Consider the following 21,391-nt stretch of genomic DNA (forward strand, 5'->3'; position numbering starts at 1 on the left):
CTGAAAGTTATTTCAGACGTAGCTGTTAATGGCCATGGCAAGATGTTCGTTCTGATGAATGTTTATGTGAAATCAGTTTTGAGTGTCGAAACTGCCCGTGCTTATAGTTAAATTTTCAATGCTAGTTTCATGGTGTAACTTAAAATAATTTTCCGTTTGGAAAGTCTTAACAAAAATCTTGGGTCTAAAGTAATCAAGTTGATATCTGGCATCGCTACACATTCTAAAATATTTCTACGACCGCATTTTTATTTACAAAGAAATAAAAACATGTAATTGCAAACCAAGAGATATCTAAACGCATTTTTAAAAAAACAAAACTATGGGAGAGTAAAAGTTACTTCTGGGCTGCCAGGGACAAAGTCTCTGTTCTCCCTCCACTGAGGCATCAAGCAGCCAATCGCCCATGACGTTTTTAATCCGCCTTTCACGTCGGTTTCCACTCTCAAATTATCCTAAGAACCACAGCTAGCAGATTGACATAACAATTACTATTGAAAGACTGTGATTTTTTTACCTGCAAATAAAGTTAGAACTCTATGCCCATGTGTATCACATGCTAAGCTAGGTCCTTGCTGTGCTAAATCTTTATTGTAAACCATGACAAATGATAAGACATTCGCATATTGAACAATGCTATCACGACCATAGGCTGTCACATTTAGGAGGCCAATTGTCCTCTACGTCTTCTGTATTTAAAATAGAGTTCACAACAGCAAATAAAGAAAGTAGGCCAAGAAAAAAATGTCAAAGGACTCACTTTGGATTAAAGAAAGTGAAAGGCTTATGGCTTAATATTTCTAGGTAAATACTTCAAACATTTGCTGAGGCATATATGCCTGTGCCATTAACTGTATTACTATTAACCATTCAAGAGTGAATCCCTTCCTTACTAGGTAAGCGTGACTACTTTCCATGAGTCATCTCCTCTGTGGCCCACCCTAGTGCAGTGTTTCTGTGTGTGACTAAGTTTTAGTCCTTGGGAGAGGTGTCTCATGCACCTGATCATCTGCGTCCTTTGGCCTGATTTCAAGGACTAAATCCTTCATTGATTCTTTTTTCTAATAGCTAATTTGTAACATTAATTGTCATTGCTCAAAGGCAACCTGTCATTTGTGTTACTAGCTGCTCTCTTTCAAAGGTACACTACACTTGACATATCGGTTGGATTTTTAGCAGCCCCAAATGGTTCCTCTGAATTCTGGGAGGATCCCAATTGGCTAGTTTCCACAAAAGATCAAAGGGAAGGAGCTTTTTTTTTTTTTTTTTTTTTTTTTTTTACTATACAGGTGTCAAACATCTTCTTTGGCATAGCATTCCCAACCCTTAAGAATGTGTCTAAATTACTTTTTCTCCACTTTGGAGACTGGAAGTAAAATAAGATGATATTTTGATACTTGGAGACAGGGCTACATGCTAAGTTTTACAAATAAGTTCAAAGAAATTATAGGGCTGTAAAGAGACTCTCTTGCTTACCCTGAGAACTTAGCCCTGAGTTCTGTTAACGTGCCCAGGAACATGGAAACAACATGGTGCCTGACCTTGTAGATCTAGTCCCAGACAATGTCTTTGAAGTCATTTCATTCTTGTTCCTACTTCAAGTATCTTAGACATGTGTCTTTATATAGTCCCCTTGAGGGTAGGGACCAGATCTGAATTCCTCCATGTGTTTCCTAGCGCAGAGAACTCTGAATATTGACAGGTGGGTGTTACATGGAGGGGGGGAGTCATTAAGTATCTATATATGAAATGCTACCTTATTTTATTTCTCTTTTTCTTCTTCATCGCAAAGGATTACACAAATTTTTGTTCACTCTAAGAGTTTAAAAATAAGTATAGGCAGTAAAAATAGAACCTTTCCATGTACATTTGCAATGTGGTGCACAGCTCCATTTTAAAACTGTGTTCTTGATTTTAATCCTATTTACTTAGAAGTGTTGGGCTGTCAACATTTATGGTTGCTAGATTTATATGACACTGAAAGCAACTTAGAATTTATTTCTCCATAAAGATGAAAAGTATAAAGTGCTTTCTAATCTGTAGAGTACACGTTGCTCTTCACAACTCGCTGTTGACTATTGCCTACAGTCAGCTAGTAGCCTGTGCTTTTGAATGTATATAATTTGATGGCCTTTATTACATCCTTATTTGTTTATTTTGTTTATACGTGTGCATGTGCATATGTGTATCCTTCAGAGAACAAATCTACGGAAGTCAGTTTTCTCCTTCCACTACATGGGTTCTAGAGAATCAGTTTCAGATTGTCAGGCTTGGTGGCAAGCCCCTATGCCACTGAGCTGTCGTACAGGCCCCTTGAACCCAAACTTTACAATCGAGTTCCAGAAAGTTGCATTTAAGGATGCTCTCCATAAAGAAATGTTCAATCTCAGTGTAGGCAGACACGTAATAATATAAGGTAAAATATGCTTGACAGTGTAACAAGCATCGAGCATGTGATTAATGCTGGATTTTGGCCAATAACTGCATTCAGACCTCTGACCTCTAAGGAGAGACTCGCAGATAGGTTCAGTATGTTACCCCGCACACTCCAATACGACCCACCCAGTCATGATGAACTCCAACTCCTGAAAGTAAGACAGGGCGACGTCATGTGTGCATTGGGACAAGCCACTCCAGTGAGCTCAGTGATCTCTGAGTTACTCCAGCATGGACCAATGCCTTCTTGATGAGACTCAAACTATAGATAAGTCACATCTAAGTGGGAAGCATGGTTTAGGTTTCCCCACAAGGCTTCTTAGCCTTAGTAAATCATGAAGCCTGGCCAGAATATCTCCCTATGCGTATGTTACAGGCGATGTGTAACTGCATCTGTAGGCATGGGGTTCTCTATAAAGCACACTGTTGTTCAACCCATATTTTCCTCTTGCTCCTGAGAGACCCTAATTCCAAGATGAGTGGCTGATCAAATCTTACATATAAATATCCTGTTGGCCATCAGGGTGAGGACGGGATTAGAATTGTTCCCTAGATGTTGGATTATAAAGGCATTAAGAGAAGATATCCCTAGCTGGCATGAATCTGGAAGAGCAGAAGGAAAGCTGGGCAGAAGTGTTTCTGAAGGACATTGAGCGGTTCGGGGAACACAGCTCTACTTGGAATTTAAAGACTGGGAGCCTTATAATTAATTCAATGGCCCTGAGTGCTTAGCATGCACCAGACCCTGGATTCAACCACAGAATAGACACACACACACACACACACACACACACACACACACACACACACACACACACACACACACTGTGGGGAAAGAAAGGAAGCAAAGGTTTTCCTTTTGGCAAACAAAGTTAAGTCATGATCAGTTTTGAGGATAGATTTGATTTATACTCAGGGATGAACAGCTCCTACAGAAAGCCCAGCCCCCAGCAACCAGTCCTTTTCTTTTTGTTTTTTTTTGGGGGGGGGGCTCAATTTGAAATATGTGATTTTTTTTTAAAAAAATGACTGTTAACAATAGCAAAGGTTATCTCTAAGTAGTATTTTCAGTATGTCTCAAGTATCAGATAAAAACCTATGTTTATTTTGTTATTAGAAGACAGTAACACTTAAGGATAAATATCTCACTTCTCTTTGTACCCTGCTTCTTTGAAAAGTTCTCACACAGCCCTGATCTCAAACCCCCTATGTAGCAAGTGTCATCCCTGAGCTGCAGATCCACCTGCCTCCACCACCCAAATCCTGGATTATAGGCATGTGCCACCATGCCCAGCTTAAACTGTTTTTGTTTTTTGACAAATATTATGTGTGGCCTTCTTTTTTTTTTTTTCTTTTTTCTTTTTTGTCGGAGCTGGGGACCGAACCCAGGGCCTTCCGCTTGCTAGGCAAGCGCTCTACCACTGAGCTAAATCCCCAACCCCTTCCATTTGTTTTTCTTTTTCTTTTTTCTTTTCTTTTTTTATCTTTATTAACTTGAGTATTTCTTATTTACATTTTGATTATTATTCCCCTTTCTGGTTTCCGGGCCAACATCCCCCTAACCCCTCCCCTCCCCCTCCCCCTATTACCACCCTCCCCCCAACAATCACGTTCACTGGGGGTTCAGTCTTGGCGGGGCCAAGGGCTTCCCCTTCAACTGGTGCTCTTACTAGGCTATTCATTGCTACCTATGAGGTTGGAGCCCAGGGTCAATCGATGTATAGTCTTTGGGTAGTGGCTTAGACCCTGGAAGCTCTGGTTGCTTGGCATTGTTGTTCATATGGGGTCTCAAGCCCCTTCAAGCTCTTCCAGTCCTTTCTTTGATTCCTTCAACAGGGCTCCTGTTCTCAGTTCAGTGGTTTGCTGCTGGCATTCGCCTCTGTGTTTGCTGTATTCTGGCTGTGTCTCTCAGGAGAGATCTACATCTGGCTCCTGTCGGTCTGCACTTCTTTGCTTCATCCATCTTGTCTAATTGGGTGGCTGTATATGTATGGGCCACATGTGGGGCAGGCTCTGAATGGGTGTTCCTTCTGCCTCTGTTCTAAACTTTGCCTCCTTATCCCCTCCTAAGGATATTCTTTTCCCCTTTTAAAGAAGGAGTGAAGCATTCACATTTTGGTCATCCTTCTTGAGTTTCATGTGTTCTGTGCATCTAGGGTAATTCAAGCATTTGGGCTAATAGCCACTTATCAATGAGTACATACCATGTGTGTTTTTCTGTGATTGGGTTACCTCATTCAGGATGATATTTTCCAGTTCCATCCATTTGCCTATGAGTTTCATAAAGTCATTGTTTTTGATAACTGAGTAATATTCCATTGTGTAGATGTACCACATTTCCTGAATCCATTCCTCTGTTGAAGGGCACCTGGGTTCTTTCCAGCTTCTGGCTATTATAAATGAGGCTGCTATGAACATAGTGGAGCACGTGCCTTTTTTATATGTTGGGGCATCTTTTGGGTATATGCCCAAGAGAGGTATAGCTGGGTTCTCAGGTAGTTCAATGTCCAATTTTCTGAGGAACCTCCAGACTGATTTCCAGAATGGTTGTACCAATCTGCAATCCCACCAACAATGGAGGAGTCTTCCTCTTTCTCCACATCCTCCACAGCATTTGCTGTCACCTGAGTTTTTGATCTTAGCCATTCTCACTGGTGTGAGGTGAAATCTCAGGGTTGTTTTGATTTGCATTTCCCTTATGACTAAAGATGTTGAACATTTCTTTAGGTGTTTCTCAGCCATTCGGCATTCCTCAGCTGTGAATTCTTTGTTTAGCTCTGAACTCCATTTTTTAATAGGGTTATTTGTCTCCCTGCAGTCTAACTTCTTGAGTTCTTTGTATATTTTGGATATAAGGCCTCTATCTGTTGTAGGATTGGTAAAGATCTTTTCCCAATCTGTTGGTTGCCGATTTGTCCTAACCACAGTGTCCTTTGCCTTACAGAAGCTTTGCAGTTTTATGAGATCCCATTTGTTGATTCTTGATCTTAGAGCATAAGCCATTGGTGTTTTGTTCAGGAAATTTTCTCCAGTGCCCACGTGTTAGAGATGCTTCCCCACTTTTTCTTCTATTAGTTTTGAGTGTGTCTGGTTTGATGTGGAGGTCCTTGATCCACTTGGACTTAAGCTTTGTACAGGGTGATAAGCATGGATCGATCTGCATTCTTCTACATGTTGACCTCCAGTTGAACCAGCACCATTTGCTGAAAATGCTATCTTTTTTCCATTGGATGGTTTTGGCTCCTTTGTCAAAAATCAAGTGCCCATAGGTGTGTGGGTTCATTTATGGATCTTCAATTCTATTCCACTGGTCTATCTGTCTGTCTCTGTACCAATACCATGCAGTTTTTATCACTATTGCTCTGTAATACTGCTTGAGTTCAGGGATAGTGATTCCCCCCGAAGTCCTTTTATTGTTGAAGATATTTTTAGCTATCCTGGGTTTTTTGTTATTCCAGATGAATTTGCAAATTGTTCTGTCTAACTCTCTGAAGAATTGGATTGTTATTTTGATGGGGATTGCATTGAATCTGTAGATTGCTTTTGGTAAAATGGCCATTTTTACTATGTTAATCCTGCCAATCCATGAGCATGGGAGATCTTTCCATCTTCTGAGGTCTTCTTCAATTTCTTTCTTCAGAGGCTTAAAGTTCTTATCATACAGATCTTTTACTTGCTTGGTTAAAGTCACACCGAGGTACTTTATATTATTTGGGTCTATTATGAAGGGTGTCGTTTCCCTAATTTCTTTCTCGGCTTGTTTCTCTTTTGTATAGAGGAAGGCAACTGATTTATTTGAGTTAATTTTATACCCAGCCACTTTGCTGAAGTTGTTTATCAGCTTTAGTAGTTCTCTGGTGGAACTTTTGGGATCACTTAAATATACTATCATGTCATCTGCAAATAGTGATATTTTGACTTCTTCTTTTCCGATCTGTATCCCCTTGACCTCCTTTTGTTGTCTGATTGCTCTGGCTAGAACTTCAAGAACTATATTGAATAAGTAGAGAGAGAGTGGGCAGCCTTGTCTAGTCCCTGATTTTAGTGGGATTGCTTCAAGTTTCTCTCCATTCTTTTCATTCTCAAGTGATCACTGTGGTTTTCCTGTATTGATTCTTAGAGTGTATTTTAGGAGGTGACATGCATCTTCCAATTTCACTTTAAATGTAAAGTGCACTTTAATCACCTGTGCATCCCTGACGTGGTTTATCTCTTCATCTGTCCCTGTATCATTTGTACCTCACTAACCTCCTGATGGAGTCTTCACCCGCAGCCAGTAGAGCACTGTTGGATGTGGTTATTTGGTATTGTATACTGAGAGGCTATGGGAAAGCTTTCTCATTTCTAAACATTAGCTTTAGAATAAATGATCATTTTCAGTAGATGCGTTTGAGTTTGCAGAGTAAATGGTCACATACTTCCACATAATGCCTTGGTAATTTCCTAGAAAGAAATATTTCATAATGTTGAAGTGTTTTTCCATCCTGAAGTAAATTGTATGTGCTGGTGGTGTGACGAATATGACTACAGGGTTTTTTTAATGGATTTAATTCACAAGAGCAGTTTTGAGAGAATTGTTGTATCCATGTATATTTTGGTAAATCAAAATGGAAATAATTCTCTTTATTTGTCTGCATTCAGGATTCAGTATCAAATCAATAGTGACTTTAAAAAAAACTAAGCCGGGGTTGGGGATTTAGCTCAGTGGTACAGCGCTCGCCTAGCAAGCACAAGGCCCTGGGTTCGGTCCCCAGCTCCGGAAAAAGAAAAAAAAAAAAAAAAGAAAGAAAACTAAGCTGACTGGAAACTAAGTGACTGGAAACATGATGTTTTATTATTCCCTAAAAATAGTTTTCAAAATCAAAGCAAGGTGAACTAACTATGGTGGGCCCAATCACCAACATGGCTATTCAGGCTCCGTTTCCAACAGGAACATTGGTAATTCAGGAGTATTAATTAGCCTGGCCTTCAGACACTGCTGAGTAAGCCCATTATCCCATCTCTCTTTTTCAAGAGCACCTCATACTTTCTAAAATCAGAGCTAAATTATCATGTTTCCCATTGAAACATGGCAAAACAGTGAAACTACCTTTAGGTGAAATTTCTTTATTTCAGAGAACATACCAACATGTATTTTCGTATACCCTATCTACATGTCTCACTTAAGAGTAGCTAATACTTCGGGCGCAAGTACTAAAATAATGTTGAAAGCATTATAGCCTTGTGTGTTATGATATAGACTTGTTTTCATTTTGCTTGTAATTAACTCATGAACCATGCCAACTGCAGAAGCCAAACTTAAGATTCAATCATATTTGAAAAATTGCCTTTGTTTTAGCTGCAGAACACCGCAATAATATCGTGTCAAGGTTACATGTCATACAAACTTTCTAGAGTGTTGTTCACTAATATTCGTTGAGGACACTCTCCTCTAAGATGCAGAAGACCTTCAGGAAGCATTGGGGCCTTCTCAGGTCTACCGTGCTGGAGTTCTGATACAACCACCTCCAGGTAGAAGGATGTAGCAGGAATGCTACTCTTGGGATCCGAAGTGTCAGCCCAAGGCTAACGGCAAGCTGCGGTCTAAATCACAATGCATGGGGATTCTTCCCACAAGTGGATGTTTTCATTGCCCTTCACATGTGTCACCTAATCTAAGGGTCTGATAGAAGAAAAAGCCAGCTTCTCCTGGTGGTGATTCTCATAGAAAGCAATTCACGCCCTAGGGTTAAATAAGACTACTGGTTTTAGATTACACTACTGGGATCTTTTCCCCTCAAATTCTAATGTCTTTCATTTTTTCATTATCTTAAAATCATGCACATTATGTTTTGAAAAAGCTAAGATAAAGTTTAACAGAACACATTAAACCCACCTAGAGTCCTCATACTGAAATGCCACCCTGTGTAAGATTTTGGTCCAGCTCTTTACAAAGTTTCTGTTTCAATACTTCTTGTAAAATAGTTAGTGCTTACTGTGTAACTATAATATTTATTTCCCAAATGTGTGAGGTTATATTTTTTTTCTAAATACCCTGTTTTGTTTTCAGGAACTGTTCCCCTTGCATTTTCTTTTATGGGGTCAAATTATATGTGCCTTAATCACTGCATCTCATATAAAAGAATAAAGAAAATCTAGGTAAAATTATATGTCCTTGTTTATTATCAGTGAGTATTTTCCTGTACCCCAAGAACTGATAGAACAAGACCTATTATGCATGAGTAATGAAGGTGATGACGTTCTGATTTCATTAATAGTTTGTAAAGAGCTTCTGGACATCATTACTAGTATTCTCTTTCTCTCACTTGGCTTCCCAGGGACCTTGCCCCTCGCCAACTTCCCTCAGGGTCCCTAGTTCACTTCCTGAAAACTTCACTTCATTTTTTATTATTTTTAATTGCAATTTTAAATTTACATTTTAAATGTTACCCCATTTCCCAGTTTCCCCTCCAGAAACCCACACCCTGCCTCCACTTCTACAAGGGTGCTCCCTCACCCACCCACCCAGTCCCTCCCACCTCTCTGGCCTGACATTCCCCTACACTGGGGCATCAAGCCTTGACAGGACCAAGGGCTTCTCCTCTCATTGATGCTCAACAAGGCCATCCTCTGCTACATATGCAGATGGAGCCCTGGGTCCATCCCTGTGTTCTCTTGGGATGGTGGTTTAGTTCCTGAGAGCTCGGGGGGGGGGGGGGGAGGGGGGAGGGGCTCTGGTTGGTTGGTATTGTTGTTCTTCCTATGGGGTTGCAAACCCCTTCAGCTACTTCAGTCCTTTCTCTAACTCCTCCCTTGGGGACCCTGTTCTCAGTTCAATGGCTGCACCTTTGTATTTCTAAGGCTCTGGCAGAGCCTCTCAGGAGACATCCATATCAGGTTCCTGTCAGCATGCACTTTTTGGCATCCACAATATTGTCTGGGTTTGGTGACTGTATCCCCATGTAGGGCAGTCTCTGGATGGCCTTTCAGCCTCTGCTCCACATTTTATCTTTGTATTTCATCCTGTGAGTATTTTTGTTTCCCCTTCTAAGGTCTGAAGCATCCACACTTTGGTCTTCCTTCTTCTTGGGCTTCATGTGGCTTGTGAATTGTATCTTAGGTATTCTAAGCTACTGGGCTAATAGCCATTTATCAATGAGTGCATACCATGTGTGATTTTTGAGATTGTGTTACCTCACTCAGGATGATATTTTCAAGTTCCATCCATTTTCCAAAGAATTTCATGAAGTCATTGTTTTTAATAGCTGAGTAATATTTCATTGTGTAGATGTACCACTTTTTCTGAATCCATTCCTTTCTTGAAGGACATCTGAGTTCTTTCCAGCTCCTGGCTATTATAAATAAGGCTGCTATGAACATAGTGGAGCATGTGTCTTTGTTATATGTTGGAGCACCTTTTAGGTATTTGCCCAGGAGTGGTATAGCTGGGTCCTCAGGTAGTTCAATGTCCAATTTTCTAAGGACCTGCCAGACTGATTTCCAGAGTGGTTGTACCAGCTTGCAATCCCACCAACAATGGAGGAGTGTTCCTCTTTCTCCACGTCCTCGCCAGCATCCGCAGTCACCTGAATTTTTTGATCTTAGCCATTCTGACTGGCATGAGGTGGAATCTCAGAGTTGTCTTGATTTGCATTCACTTCTAACGCTGAGTTCTGCTCGCTCAAAGGCAGGAGATAATGATTTAGGTTTCCACCAGGACTACCTTTGGAGAAATGTAAACCTTAACCATAATGATAGCCTTATGTGCACATGGATGGGGATATTTACCAAGTAGCTGTGACACACACAAACATGGTAGTGTGGAGAGAGACATCTGAGAGGCTCAGGGAGGAAAAGAGATGGGAAGGAAACTTGATTATAGACTTTTTAGGTTCCACCAGTGCTTTATATCATCTGTTCAAAATAATGTTTGAAGTAGAGGCATAGGAGCATATATAAATACAAAAATATAAAAATCCTTAAGGCATAGGCTGTTTTGCAGGTTCCACGACTTACTAACTGCCCATAGAAATGCAACTGCTAACTGTGATCTTTTCTATAAGGACTAGAAAAGTACTTCTATTTTCTCAAAACATAATGTTACTTGCCATTTTCTTCCATGACAAACTTAAAGTGCCAAGTTTGAATCAATGACGTGGAAACTCATAATGTCTGCTCTACTGTAGAGCGATAATGTCAAGCTGTATACGGCTACATTTGGTTTGAATACGCCAGTGATTGTGCTCGTGTGCACTCCAACACACACACACACACACACACAGAGAGAGAGAGAGAGAGAGAGAGAGAGAGAGAGAGAGAGAGAGAGAGAATAGGAAAGGCAGCATATGGAGCAGTTTCTCAGTTGCACTACAACAGACGACCCAAGACTTGAAAAGAAATTCTAACTTCATCTCTGATTTTTTTTGAAACACGGGTTACACTAGTTCTTGTGATGTAAATCCTATCTGTAGCCTTTTGCAGCATCTGTGTGGCAGCAATGCAGGACAAGCCTGAGAGTCAGCCATATTGCTCTGTGCGGTGTTCAAATATCTGTGGGTTTTGCACCCCCTAATTTGTTGTTCTCTATTTGCAGGTAGTGAAGTCTAAGTTCGCCAGACCGCACCACGTGATCAAGATGAAAAGATCCAAGAACCATATTGTGGGGAAATACTTCAGCAGTCAAAGCAAACTGAAGCAACACAATTCTGCCCCAAATGTTCACTCACCATATCATGTCAGAGGCCCGATAAACCAGGTTTGTGCTGAAATCCTGCTCAGCAGGATGTGTGTGAGTCAGAGGTCTGCACGGGTTCCCTGAAGGAGAACCCAGTTCACAGTTAGACATAACCTTTCACCTGGACCTGAGAGCCAAACGTGCCTGACACATACTTTGCAATGACGACCCTCACCAGTGCAAGCATGCACAGCAAAGCACACAGCCCACAGACACGCAATGACACACTTTTCTGACGTCTATACACACTCAGAAGTGACCTCGAGCATCCGTTAGTTTCAGGTCGAAGCACAGAGCTATACAGAGATCACTTGAACTGTGATCACAAAGGACGACCGTGTGGACCAGGTATTGGACTGCAACGATAAAAGGAAAGACAGAAATGCAACCGCGTGGGGATAGGGCGATGCTGGTTCTGTGCTCTCCTCGACATAGGAGGAGAAAAAACGTTTTTCTACCAATGAAAAAACGTCGAAGAAGCAAATACATTCCACATGTAGGGAAGAATAACACCGAAGTTCTCTACCGGGAGAAGCGGGGTATTTACGGTGATTTGAACTTTGTGGATCCAATGCTTATGAAAAACACTTCTTATGCTTTTAAAATGGTACGATGGAAGGGAGAGAACAGGAGTGATTCTCTACAGTGGAATTCAGAGATTCTCCGAGAGCAATAAGAAGCAACGTTATATTCAACTCTGAGTTCCTGTGTGTTCCTCAAAGATCCCCCCACCCGTCTGTGAGCTTAGATGGGAAGCACAGTCTAAGTGGAGGATGTGCATACTTTTAAAGTGTGGTACAAAATAAAGTTCCCCGCCTGTTATGCTGTATATTTGTGGATGCTGTTACTAAGGAAGCCTTTACTGCCTTTACCTGCCCCTATAGACCTATTTATTTTAAGACAATGGTTACATTTCAGATATTGTGCAAAGGATTGCAGATTCTCAAATGTAAAAGCATGAAGCCTTTCCTATATATCCACAAATAGTACTATTTGACTAGTATTATATTCTTCTTTGAACAAACATGTTTAATTCGAATTAGAGAATAGGCACACAAGTATTTTGATGAGAATTGTGGTATAGGTATGGAATGTACCCAGTGCTAGCATTGAAAACTCTCTCTTCTGTCTTCTTAGGCACAAGATGGCAGATTTCCTTATTATACAAATTCTTTGTTGGGAGATAACATTTCACTGCCATGGTGGGTTTTAAAGGATGATCTGGGCATGAGGAAATGAAGCTGAGTGGGATAACTCAGAACGTAGATGAGATTACTAAATATTCAAATACCTCAAGTTCATCGCCATAAAAAAAAATGAAACTATTTTGACCTATTGACCCATCAATTATTTAGAATGAATTTCCACCTCTGCCAAATGCTCTATTTTTATATATATTTTATAAGAATATAAACATGAATTTATATTTTACTGTATTAAATTATATTTAAGTACAAATATCACTTGATATAAACATTATATGCATTTAGAAATAGATTTTTTGAACAATGGTACTAAATTAACTTAAAAATGAAGTATTTTTCATATTTACATCTATATACAAACACCGTTTTTAGGTTTTGCAGTTATTTTTCCGTGATAGAACATGTTAGCAATCGATGTAGCTTTTCCAGTCAACTGTCGATGGACTGCATATTCACCCACGCTGCCCAGCTAGCGCTAAGCCTCACTCTCCTCATAACTGTGGAAACCCTCCGACTCAAGTTGGTCTGGCATTTTCCTCTTCACCATTGAAATAATACTAGATTTTTGAAAGAACTGTAATGTGTTATCAATAAATGTCTAGTTTGTAATCATCTGTGTTCAGATGATTTTACAACCGTTATGTTTATTTATTTCATTTTATGTGTGTGTGTGTGTGTGTGTGTGTGTGTGTGTAAGTTCCGCCTGTGTGTATGTATTTTGTGTGTCATGGGAGTTCTTCAAGCTGATGGAGGTCAGAGAGGCCATTGCCATTGCATTCCCTGGAACTGGAACTACAGAGGGTTCTGACGCACCGTGTTAATACCTGAGAATCAAACTAGTCCTCTGTCTGAACTTGTATTCCTAACACTGAGGCCCTTACCTTTTTGTCTACTAGTGTTACACAACCACACGAAGACTGACAACTGGGACGGTGCACCACCAAGTGGATCCACACACTAGGGCGTGAGAAGCAGGATTGGCCGCATAGTTGTTTCAGCTCTGGCGTCTCAGCGCATGGGATGTACTCCCTGCTCTGACCTAAGCTTCTGAATACAGTTCAATAATAAGTATTTCTTTTTAGTTTTGTATAAGAAGACACTTAAATTCTTTTCTCTTTCTTTTTTTATTAATAATTTTATTCCTTTACATTTCAAATGATATCCTGGTTGCTCCACAATTCCCCCCATCCCATCCCTCCTTTCCCCCTCCCCTTTGCCTCTATGAGGGTTCTCCTCCACCTACTCACTCACTCCTGCCTCACTGCTCTAGCGTCCCCCCTACACTGGGGCATCAAACCTCCACAGGACCAAGGGCCTCCCCTCCCATAGATGTCAGATAAGGACCTCTGCTACATACGAAGCTGGAGCCATGGGTCCCTCCATGTGTACTCTTTGGTTGGTGGTTTAGTCCCTGGATCCTCCGGGGGGTCTGGTTGGTTGGTATTGTTGTTCTTCTTATGGGGTTGTAAACCCCTTCGGCTCCTTCAGAACTCCGCCTAGCTCTTCTGTTGGGGTCCCCAGGTTTAGTCCAATGGTTGGCTGTGAGCGTCAGCATCTGTATTCGTCAGGTGCTAATAGAACCTCTGAGGGAACAGCCATACCAGACTCCTGTCAGCAATCGCTTCTTCACATCCGTAATAGTGTTGGGGTTTGGTGTCTGCAGTGGGATGGATCCCTGGGTGGGGTGGTCTCTAGATAGCATTCCCTTCAGTCTCTGTTCCATTTTTTTTGCCCATGTCTTTCCTTTAGGCAGGAACATTTCCGGATTAAAAATTTTGAGATGGGTGGGTGGTCCCATCCCTCCACTGAGGGCCAGAGAAGGCATTGAAATTCTAGTGACTATTTCAACACTTCTTAAATTGAAGAAACTCTTATTTTGCAATGGGTAAATAAATGTGAATACGTGCCTTTACAAACATACTTCTCTATTTTAGAAAGGTTTAATTTGAGCAGAGGGAAACAGGAGTAGGTCTTTAAAAACACTTTTAAGTGTGAAAGTTACAGGAAGCGTATTGTTTTGAGTAAGAGTTGATCAGCATCCAATCTAAACTCAACTTTTAAAACAACATTTATAATATTACAAGTCAAGAATAACTTCATAAACATTTCCATGCAGCTCTGTTGACACTGAGCAAGGGTGTTGGCGTGTGCATATGTGTACAAGTGTGCATGTACCTGTGCATGAGGGGACATTGTGTGTGTGTGTGTGTGTGTGTGTGTGTGTGTGTGTGTGTGTGTTAAGGTTCAAACAGAACCTTATAGAGATGCCAAAATGCACTCATCTTGTATTGCTGATCTGGCTTGTACTGCAGTCATCAAACCCTTTTAGACCAGTTTCCTTCATGTCTAGAAGTCTTCCCCACAGAGGACTAGGTCTCACCTTAAAGCATTGGGAGAACTTACTGAAAACAAATACTAATGGAAATAAGGAAGAAAATAAACTTCAATGGTATCCTGCATCTTTCGTTGGTCCCTTTAGTTCCATTTCACTGGAAAATACCAAAACAAATATTAAAATGTCTCTAAAATTACATTATTCAATAAAAATTCCTCTCACGGGTCACCAGTGGAAGGGGAAGCCCTTGGTCCTGCCAAGGATGGACCCCCAGTGCAGGGGAATATGGGGGGGCAGTAAGGGGGAAGTATGGGGGGAATACCCGTATGGGGAAGGGGGAGGGGAGGAGAGGGGGGCTTATGGACAGGAAACAGGGAAGGGGAATAACATTTGAAATGTAAGTCAAGAAATATATCGAATAAAAAAATTTTAAAAATTAAAAACAATTCCTCTCACAAGTCCACAGCTTTGGCACGGAAGGAGAAAAGAGGCATCTACTATTTTGAAAGCTTGAGCCAAGATTACACTAAGCATTATCCTTCATTTAAGTAAATGAGGAAACAGAAATACAAGAAAGTCACCCAAATCTATACTATTAATATTACAGTTAAAATAAACAAATGTAACAATTATTTCAAAAGTCCGCATCCCAGCACAAAAAAGCAATACCCGGATCCCACCATTCTGAATGGATCAAGGAATTACTGCTCTGCAAATGGTACTTTGATTTTTGTTTGCCTGCTCGCTTGCTTGCTTTTTGGTTTGCTTGTTTTCTAGACAGAGGCTCCATGTAGCTAACCCTGGTCTAGAACTCAAGATCCTCCTAGTGAATGCTGGGATTACCATCATGAATCATCATGCCTGCCTGTAATTTTTATATACATTTAAATTTCAAATGCTTTTTTGATTGCTTTTGGAAGGGAAGGCATTTTTGGTAGATCATTCCAGCTTACGGAGAAGATCCAGAAGTTGTCAGAACTCCCACACCCACCCCAAAGACCTGATTAAGACAAGAGGCTTCTGCGCATGCCTGCAAAGGAGATTCTGCATTTGGCAAAGCCTCCACGGTTTCCTATGGTTTGAGAGCCTTTTATGGTGTTTTTATTGCTGCAGTAACTGCTCTTATCAGCTTCCATAGCCCTCGAATGACTCACTCAGTTGGTGTACAGACAGCCATACTCATTTTTCCCTCACCAATACAAACCGTGTTCCTAACATCACCATCTACTTTTCTTTCCGTTCACTGCAAGTTAAAGCGTCTATTTTGTGACTCGCTTAGCCTTACCACTCTCAATAATATACAATCTATTTATTTACTCTTACTACTTATCAAGGGTAATCTGAAAGTCTACTTACAGTTTAAGTCAGCATAATTCTTTAACTCTAACTGAAATAACAACATAGCTACATTTAGAAACATTACAACACATTCTTACCTGGTGGCAATGGTTCACATAGGTTAGGTTTGGATGTATGGTGGCTGGCATCCTAACTACACATTTAAGCTTCCACAAAAAAAAAAAAAAAAAAAAAAAACCTTTTCACTTACTTAGTTAAAGCCTTTTTTCTAATACTGCTTAATATATCTTGGAAAATAATTACAGTTTTTGATTAACTTGTGAAAAGGTATTTCCTATCTCAAACTAAGATTTTTTTTGCCCCCCTCTGGTGATTTATGTATAATATCCATACGTAAATAGTATATTCATTTTGTTAGAGGTAATAAAAATGTATATTTTTATTGCAAAAAAGTAATTCCACAAGTCTCCATAAGAATGCTGAGATACATTTAAAGCAAAGTGATTATAATTGATTATGATCACATAAGCATACAGAAGTAAGAGGGTTTCAGTAACTTAAAATATATCTGGTTGATTCTTGACCATGTAGTGGTTTTGCTTATTATATGGTTAGTGGGCACAGTGTGTCAACTTGGTGAAACTTTTATCGAATGTGAGCAAGTAGAGCGCGGTTCAGACATATTTCATATTTCCTTCAGTTGCAGCTCTACCTGCTTTTATAATAAAAATCGATAGGTTGAAATCTTATAGAATTCATTTTCACGTAAGTACGACATCAAAGTCAATATTTTAATTTTCCTTAAAGTCTTTCATTCATATTGGGTCCATGGTTTACATATTTCAAAGATTAGAACATTAATTGGTCTTAGAAAGTAAAAGTTGGTCTGCAAGTTTTATGCTAGAGCCTCTCTCTATAGCCTAGGCTGGCCTTGGTCTTCCAATCTTGGCTTCTAGAAGGCTAAAGTTATAAGACTATGACACTATGCTTGGGGAAAAAAGAGAGAGAGATAAGAAAAAGAAAGAATGAAATAAATAAATAAAAGAAAGGAAGGAAGGAAGGAAGAAAGAAAGAAAGAAAGAAAGAAAGAAAGAAAGAAAGAAAGGAAAGAAGAAAGAAAGAAAGGAAAGACAGACAAACTTTCAAGAATCTTAAAATAAATGACCACAATAACCTTTCAGGTAGGTGAGTGTATGCAATTCCTCTTCAAAATATGAACGGTCATTTGGTTTCCAGTCCATTTTTACCTAAAGCTCTGAGAACATCCATGCGACCCTTGTTAGTAGATGTGTGATATGAGAGGACAGTGCATGATGCCAGTATTGCATCCAGTGTAGCCCAGGTTAGTCCCTAAGGACTTCGCAATCATCATGAAGTTGAAAGAAAAGGAATCAGGCCTTGTTCGGGCCTCAGGAGGTCCTGAGAAAGACACAGATCGTAAGCATCCTCCAGATGCCTTGGCAAGTGTTAGGTGCCTTTTCAAACCTTCCCCTTACTGTGTAAGCCAGTCTTCAAGGTCTAATGACCCCTAAAATAAAAACCATAAATGATCATTTTGTGTGTTTATTGAGCCGAACTTGGTAACCTAAAACTACCAAATAGCAGACAAATGTGCTTTTAATTGCATATTATTTAATAAGGAAAGTAGAAGATGTGCTGTAATTGCTCATATGGTCTTTGTCTGGAAAGCCTGAAATGACAGTTCATTTTCCACTACACCGGATCCCCAAACCCCCACCAAAGGGTCATTCTTCAGGGCAATTCCAATTCCCGTTCATCTCTACCTTTGTCCTTGAGAATGACGTTATACGGCATTTCTCTGTGTGTATCTACTATGCAATACAAGATTTATCTTAAAGCTTGCATTATATGTTCTCCCCCGATGCCTTAATTACAGGTAACATGAAGTTTATGCTTAATGGGATTCCCAGCTTTACAGTATCATAAAGGGAATTTATGAGCCTTTTGTTAGAACCGACTGCCCACGTAATTGGCAGAACACGGGATTATCTGCGGCTACTCTCTGTAACATAAAAATTTGCTGTGCATTAAGAACAGTATGAGTGGAATTGAAACAATACCTCGGTAGCCTAAAGTCACTTCAGTCATCAAATGGCACCGACTTGGATCCTCTGGTTTCCACCATGTGTGCGTGCCCGCTGGGGAAAGCCAGTTCATACACGCCTCAAGAGACTATGCATTTCAACGTTCGCATTAGCTATGCAAAACCAGCGGCGTGTTTTTAAAGGGGTGTGGACCTAACCGTCATCACAAGCTAGCCATGCCAATAGGACGGAGTATTCAAGGCCGTGTTATTGATAAACAGAATTCATTCTTGGCCACCTATCTTATGAATAAATTGATACCCTCCATGAATTATTTATAGACTATGAGAAGATGCTGCTACAGATACTGCCTCTCAGGTTTCTGCTTCCCAGAAGAATAGGCAATCTCCAATGGGCAATTGGCTTAAGTTGTGTTTTTCCGTTTCCTGGGACCATCCTAAGTCTTTGATGTATTGTCTTCCTTGAAGTCGACTTATCTTGGATGGAAGCATCATTGGGCAGACATCCCCAGTAAACTGTTACCAAATGCAGTGAAAATAAATGCCTTACCGCCAGCATGGGCGCGTCACGCTGTTTCTGCAAACAGAAAACCTAAAGTACTGAGGCAAGACCAGAACGTCTCCGGTTTGTGTCCGGGTGGGGTGTGTGTCAAATAAAAAAAAAAATTTAAGTCATTCCGTATTATTTTAAATGAAAGCATCCATACTGTGTGCGATGTATACTTAAAGCATATATGCATATGGCCACATACATCCGCCAAGCAATAGATAAAAGTACCAATTAATCTTACTCCCATTGAATGGTTCTTAACATAGTCCTCTTCGTTTTGATTTATAGCAGTATGTAAAACCTTTAGGATAACAGGCTCCATATCTCTGGGTGCATTTGCCAGGGACTTGTCTGGGCACGTGGGGAATGGGAACATAGGTCTATGCCAAGCAGTGGCAGCACTTGTAGGGTTGTGCTGGTGAAGCGTCTGTCAGATGCTCTCCTGAGAGGTGACGAGTGCCAGAACAGCCACAGATCACCAGGGTAGGAAGAGAGTGAGAAATACTGGAGCCGCCACAGAGGTTTCGCCTATGAAACTAGAAAGAAGGAGAGCAGGTCAGTTTTGGGACCCACTGAAAACGAATAGCTCGACAGAGTTGTTGAAGAAAGCACCCAATAGTAAACCCGGTGATGCACATTGCCTCTTTGTTCTCTCGTCAACTGCTCGGCTTGCTCCTGTACTCCTGACCTCATGGGATTCACGCTGCCAGCTGCTGAGATTGGTGGACGAGGACTGAGGTGGTGACAAGCAGTCTAACTGCATCCTGTGAGCAGGGGGTGAGAGTGCCATTGGGTAGAAGTCACTTGACTAGATCACAGTTGTACAGTGTATTGTGTTAAAAATACAACCTCTTCCAAAGTAAAGTTTTTTATTTGGCCTCTGCCCCAACTTATGTCCCCCTTTTGTGGTTCCCCACTCTGTCATCCTACTATCCCAGTTTCATACCACCTATGGTATATTCTGCCCTAATAAACAGTGTCTCAAGGCTCAGGATGGACCCACACATCTCTACAGTGAGCAAAGTTTTAAACAGGGCAGAGGCTCCATAAACATTTTTATCTTGTATTCTGTCCCCTCTAGAGATCTCTCTTTGAATACCCAAATGTTAAGCCTTTCTTTGTCCTCTCTTAGGAATTAGTTCTCTCTGGTCACCCTTTGGCCAGTCCCCATCTCTTTTTCTGTTTAACCGTGTAGAACACGCTAAAAATAAGGACAAGGGGTGTTTTAGTTCTGTGGAGCTTCCTGTTACTCTTTTGTTGTTTGATAATTTTCTGCCTATGACTTGAAGTATCAAGATATAATTTTCTTACCATACAGTGTACACTTGTTGAAGTTTATTTTAATTTCCATTGTCTGTATGTCTATGTGTGTCAAAGTTTGGGTGACTGTGAAAGCCCCTGGAGCTGGAATTACAGGCAGTTGTGAGGTGAAAGTGGTAAGAACCAAACTCAAGTCTTCTTCTGCAAGATCAGTATATACTCCTAACTGTAGGCTTAGATTTTTCAAAATCTACTTTAATAAGGGTTCACAAACACTTTGGACCCTCTTCTTGCCCACCATCCAAAGGTAGGGGAGAAAAGGTGATAAACAGGACAAGGGGATGTGGACCTGTTTAGAAGTAGTTTTAGGGGGTGATTTCACTCTCCCTTGTCAGGATACCAGCAGTTCAGTTCGGTAGTGTCAGGATATTGATAGTATAGTTCCAAAAGTGTCACCAAACAGGAATAACAGCAGAACAGCCCAGCAGAAACAGCCAGGCCTCCGCTGAATTGTCACAAGTCAGTGGGAGTGACCAGGACTAGCAGGAATACCAGGAGAAGTTCTCTGCTGCGCCTCTCTCAGTGAAGGTGAGTGAAGAAGGGAGACCAAAGGCACGTTGCATGGCAAGCAATGTAAGCACCCCATCATTGTCTTGAGTCCTACTTACAGTCTCTCCAAACATCATGTGTCCTTCCATGGGTCATGCCTCAGCAACACATCACGTGAGTCTACATCACAGGACACAACCAGAAACTTCCACTTCACCTAACTATTCAGTCATCTCTCCCAGGTTTACTCTTTCCAAAGTATACAATTCTGGAGTTGTAAATACATTTGTGTCCTGCATTTAAATACACTTAAACAGTTAGCTTACTCACAGTAATAGAACTTTAGAATGTTCTCTTACTTCTACAGGAAACATGGCAGCCACACTTCTCACATCCTGTCCTCCATCCCCACACTTAGGCAACACTGATATATGTTTTTCCTTCATGGATGTTTATTTTTCTTTTCTGGATGTTCACCCGAATAAATTCACACACTGCGTAACCTTTTACTCATTCTTATTAAGTTTTTATTTTTTTTTACATACTGTTTAAAAATTACTTGCTTAGTGTAGAAAGCACAACTAATTTTTTATAAAATGAATGACTCAGCGCTCTAACAAACACTAGCACTTCCCAGTGGAAGGGGAAGCCCTGGGTCCTGCTAAGACTGAACCCCCAGTGAACTAGACTGTTGGGGGGAGGGCGGCAATGGGGGGAGGGTTGGGAGGGGAACACCCATAAGGAAGGGGAGGGGGAAGGGGGATGTTTGCCCGGAAACCGGGAAAGGGAATAACACTCGAAATGTAAATAAGAAATACTCAAGTTAATAAATAAAATAAAAAAAAAGAAAAAGAAAAAAGAAATTGGGTTCCAAATAGAAAAGGCTTTGAGAATGCGCTGTTTTGGAAATAATGTCAGCACTTTTTGAAACCCTCATAAGTAAGCTCCAATTGTTGGCTCCCATTGTGCTATGGCAGTA

At 40.7% G+C, this 21,391-nt stretch overlaps 1 protein-coding gene across 4 annotated transcripts in view; it reads left to right on the forward strand.

Moving 5' to 3' along the window:
• The window catches only part of Cped1 (cadherin-like and PC-esterase domain containing 1), a 272,255-nt gene extending 259,264 nt beyond the window's left edge, over positions 1–12,991 (forward strand). For all 4 annotated transcript variants that reach the window (NM_001431795.1, NM_001431796.1, NM_001431797.1 and 1 more), the window contains 1 exon segment: positions 11,009–12,991. In NM_001431795.1, the coding sequence (NP_001418724.1) occupies positions 11,009–11,233 (225 nt within the window). In that variant the 3' untranslated portion in view covers positions 11,234–12,991.
• The last annotated feature ends 8,400 nt before the right edge of the window (positions 12,992–21,391 follow it).

Source organism: Rattus norvegicus, chromosome 4 (assembly GCF_021556685.1).
Source record: "Rattus norvegicus strain SHRSP/BbbUtx chromosome 4, alternate assembly SHRSP_T2T, whole genome shotgun sequence".
NCBI classification, from domain to species: Eukaryota; Metazoa; Chordata; class Mammalia; order Rodentia; family Muridae; genus Rattus; species Rattus norvegicus.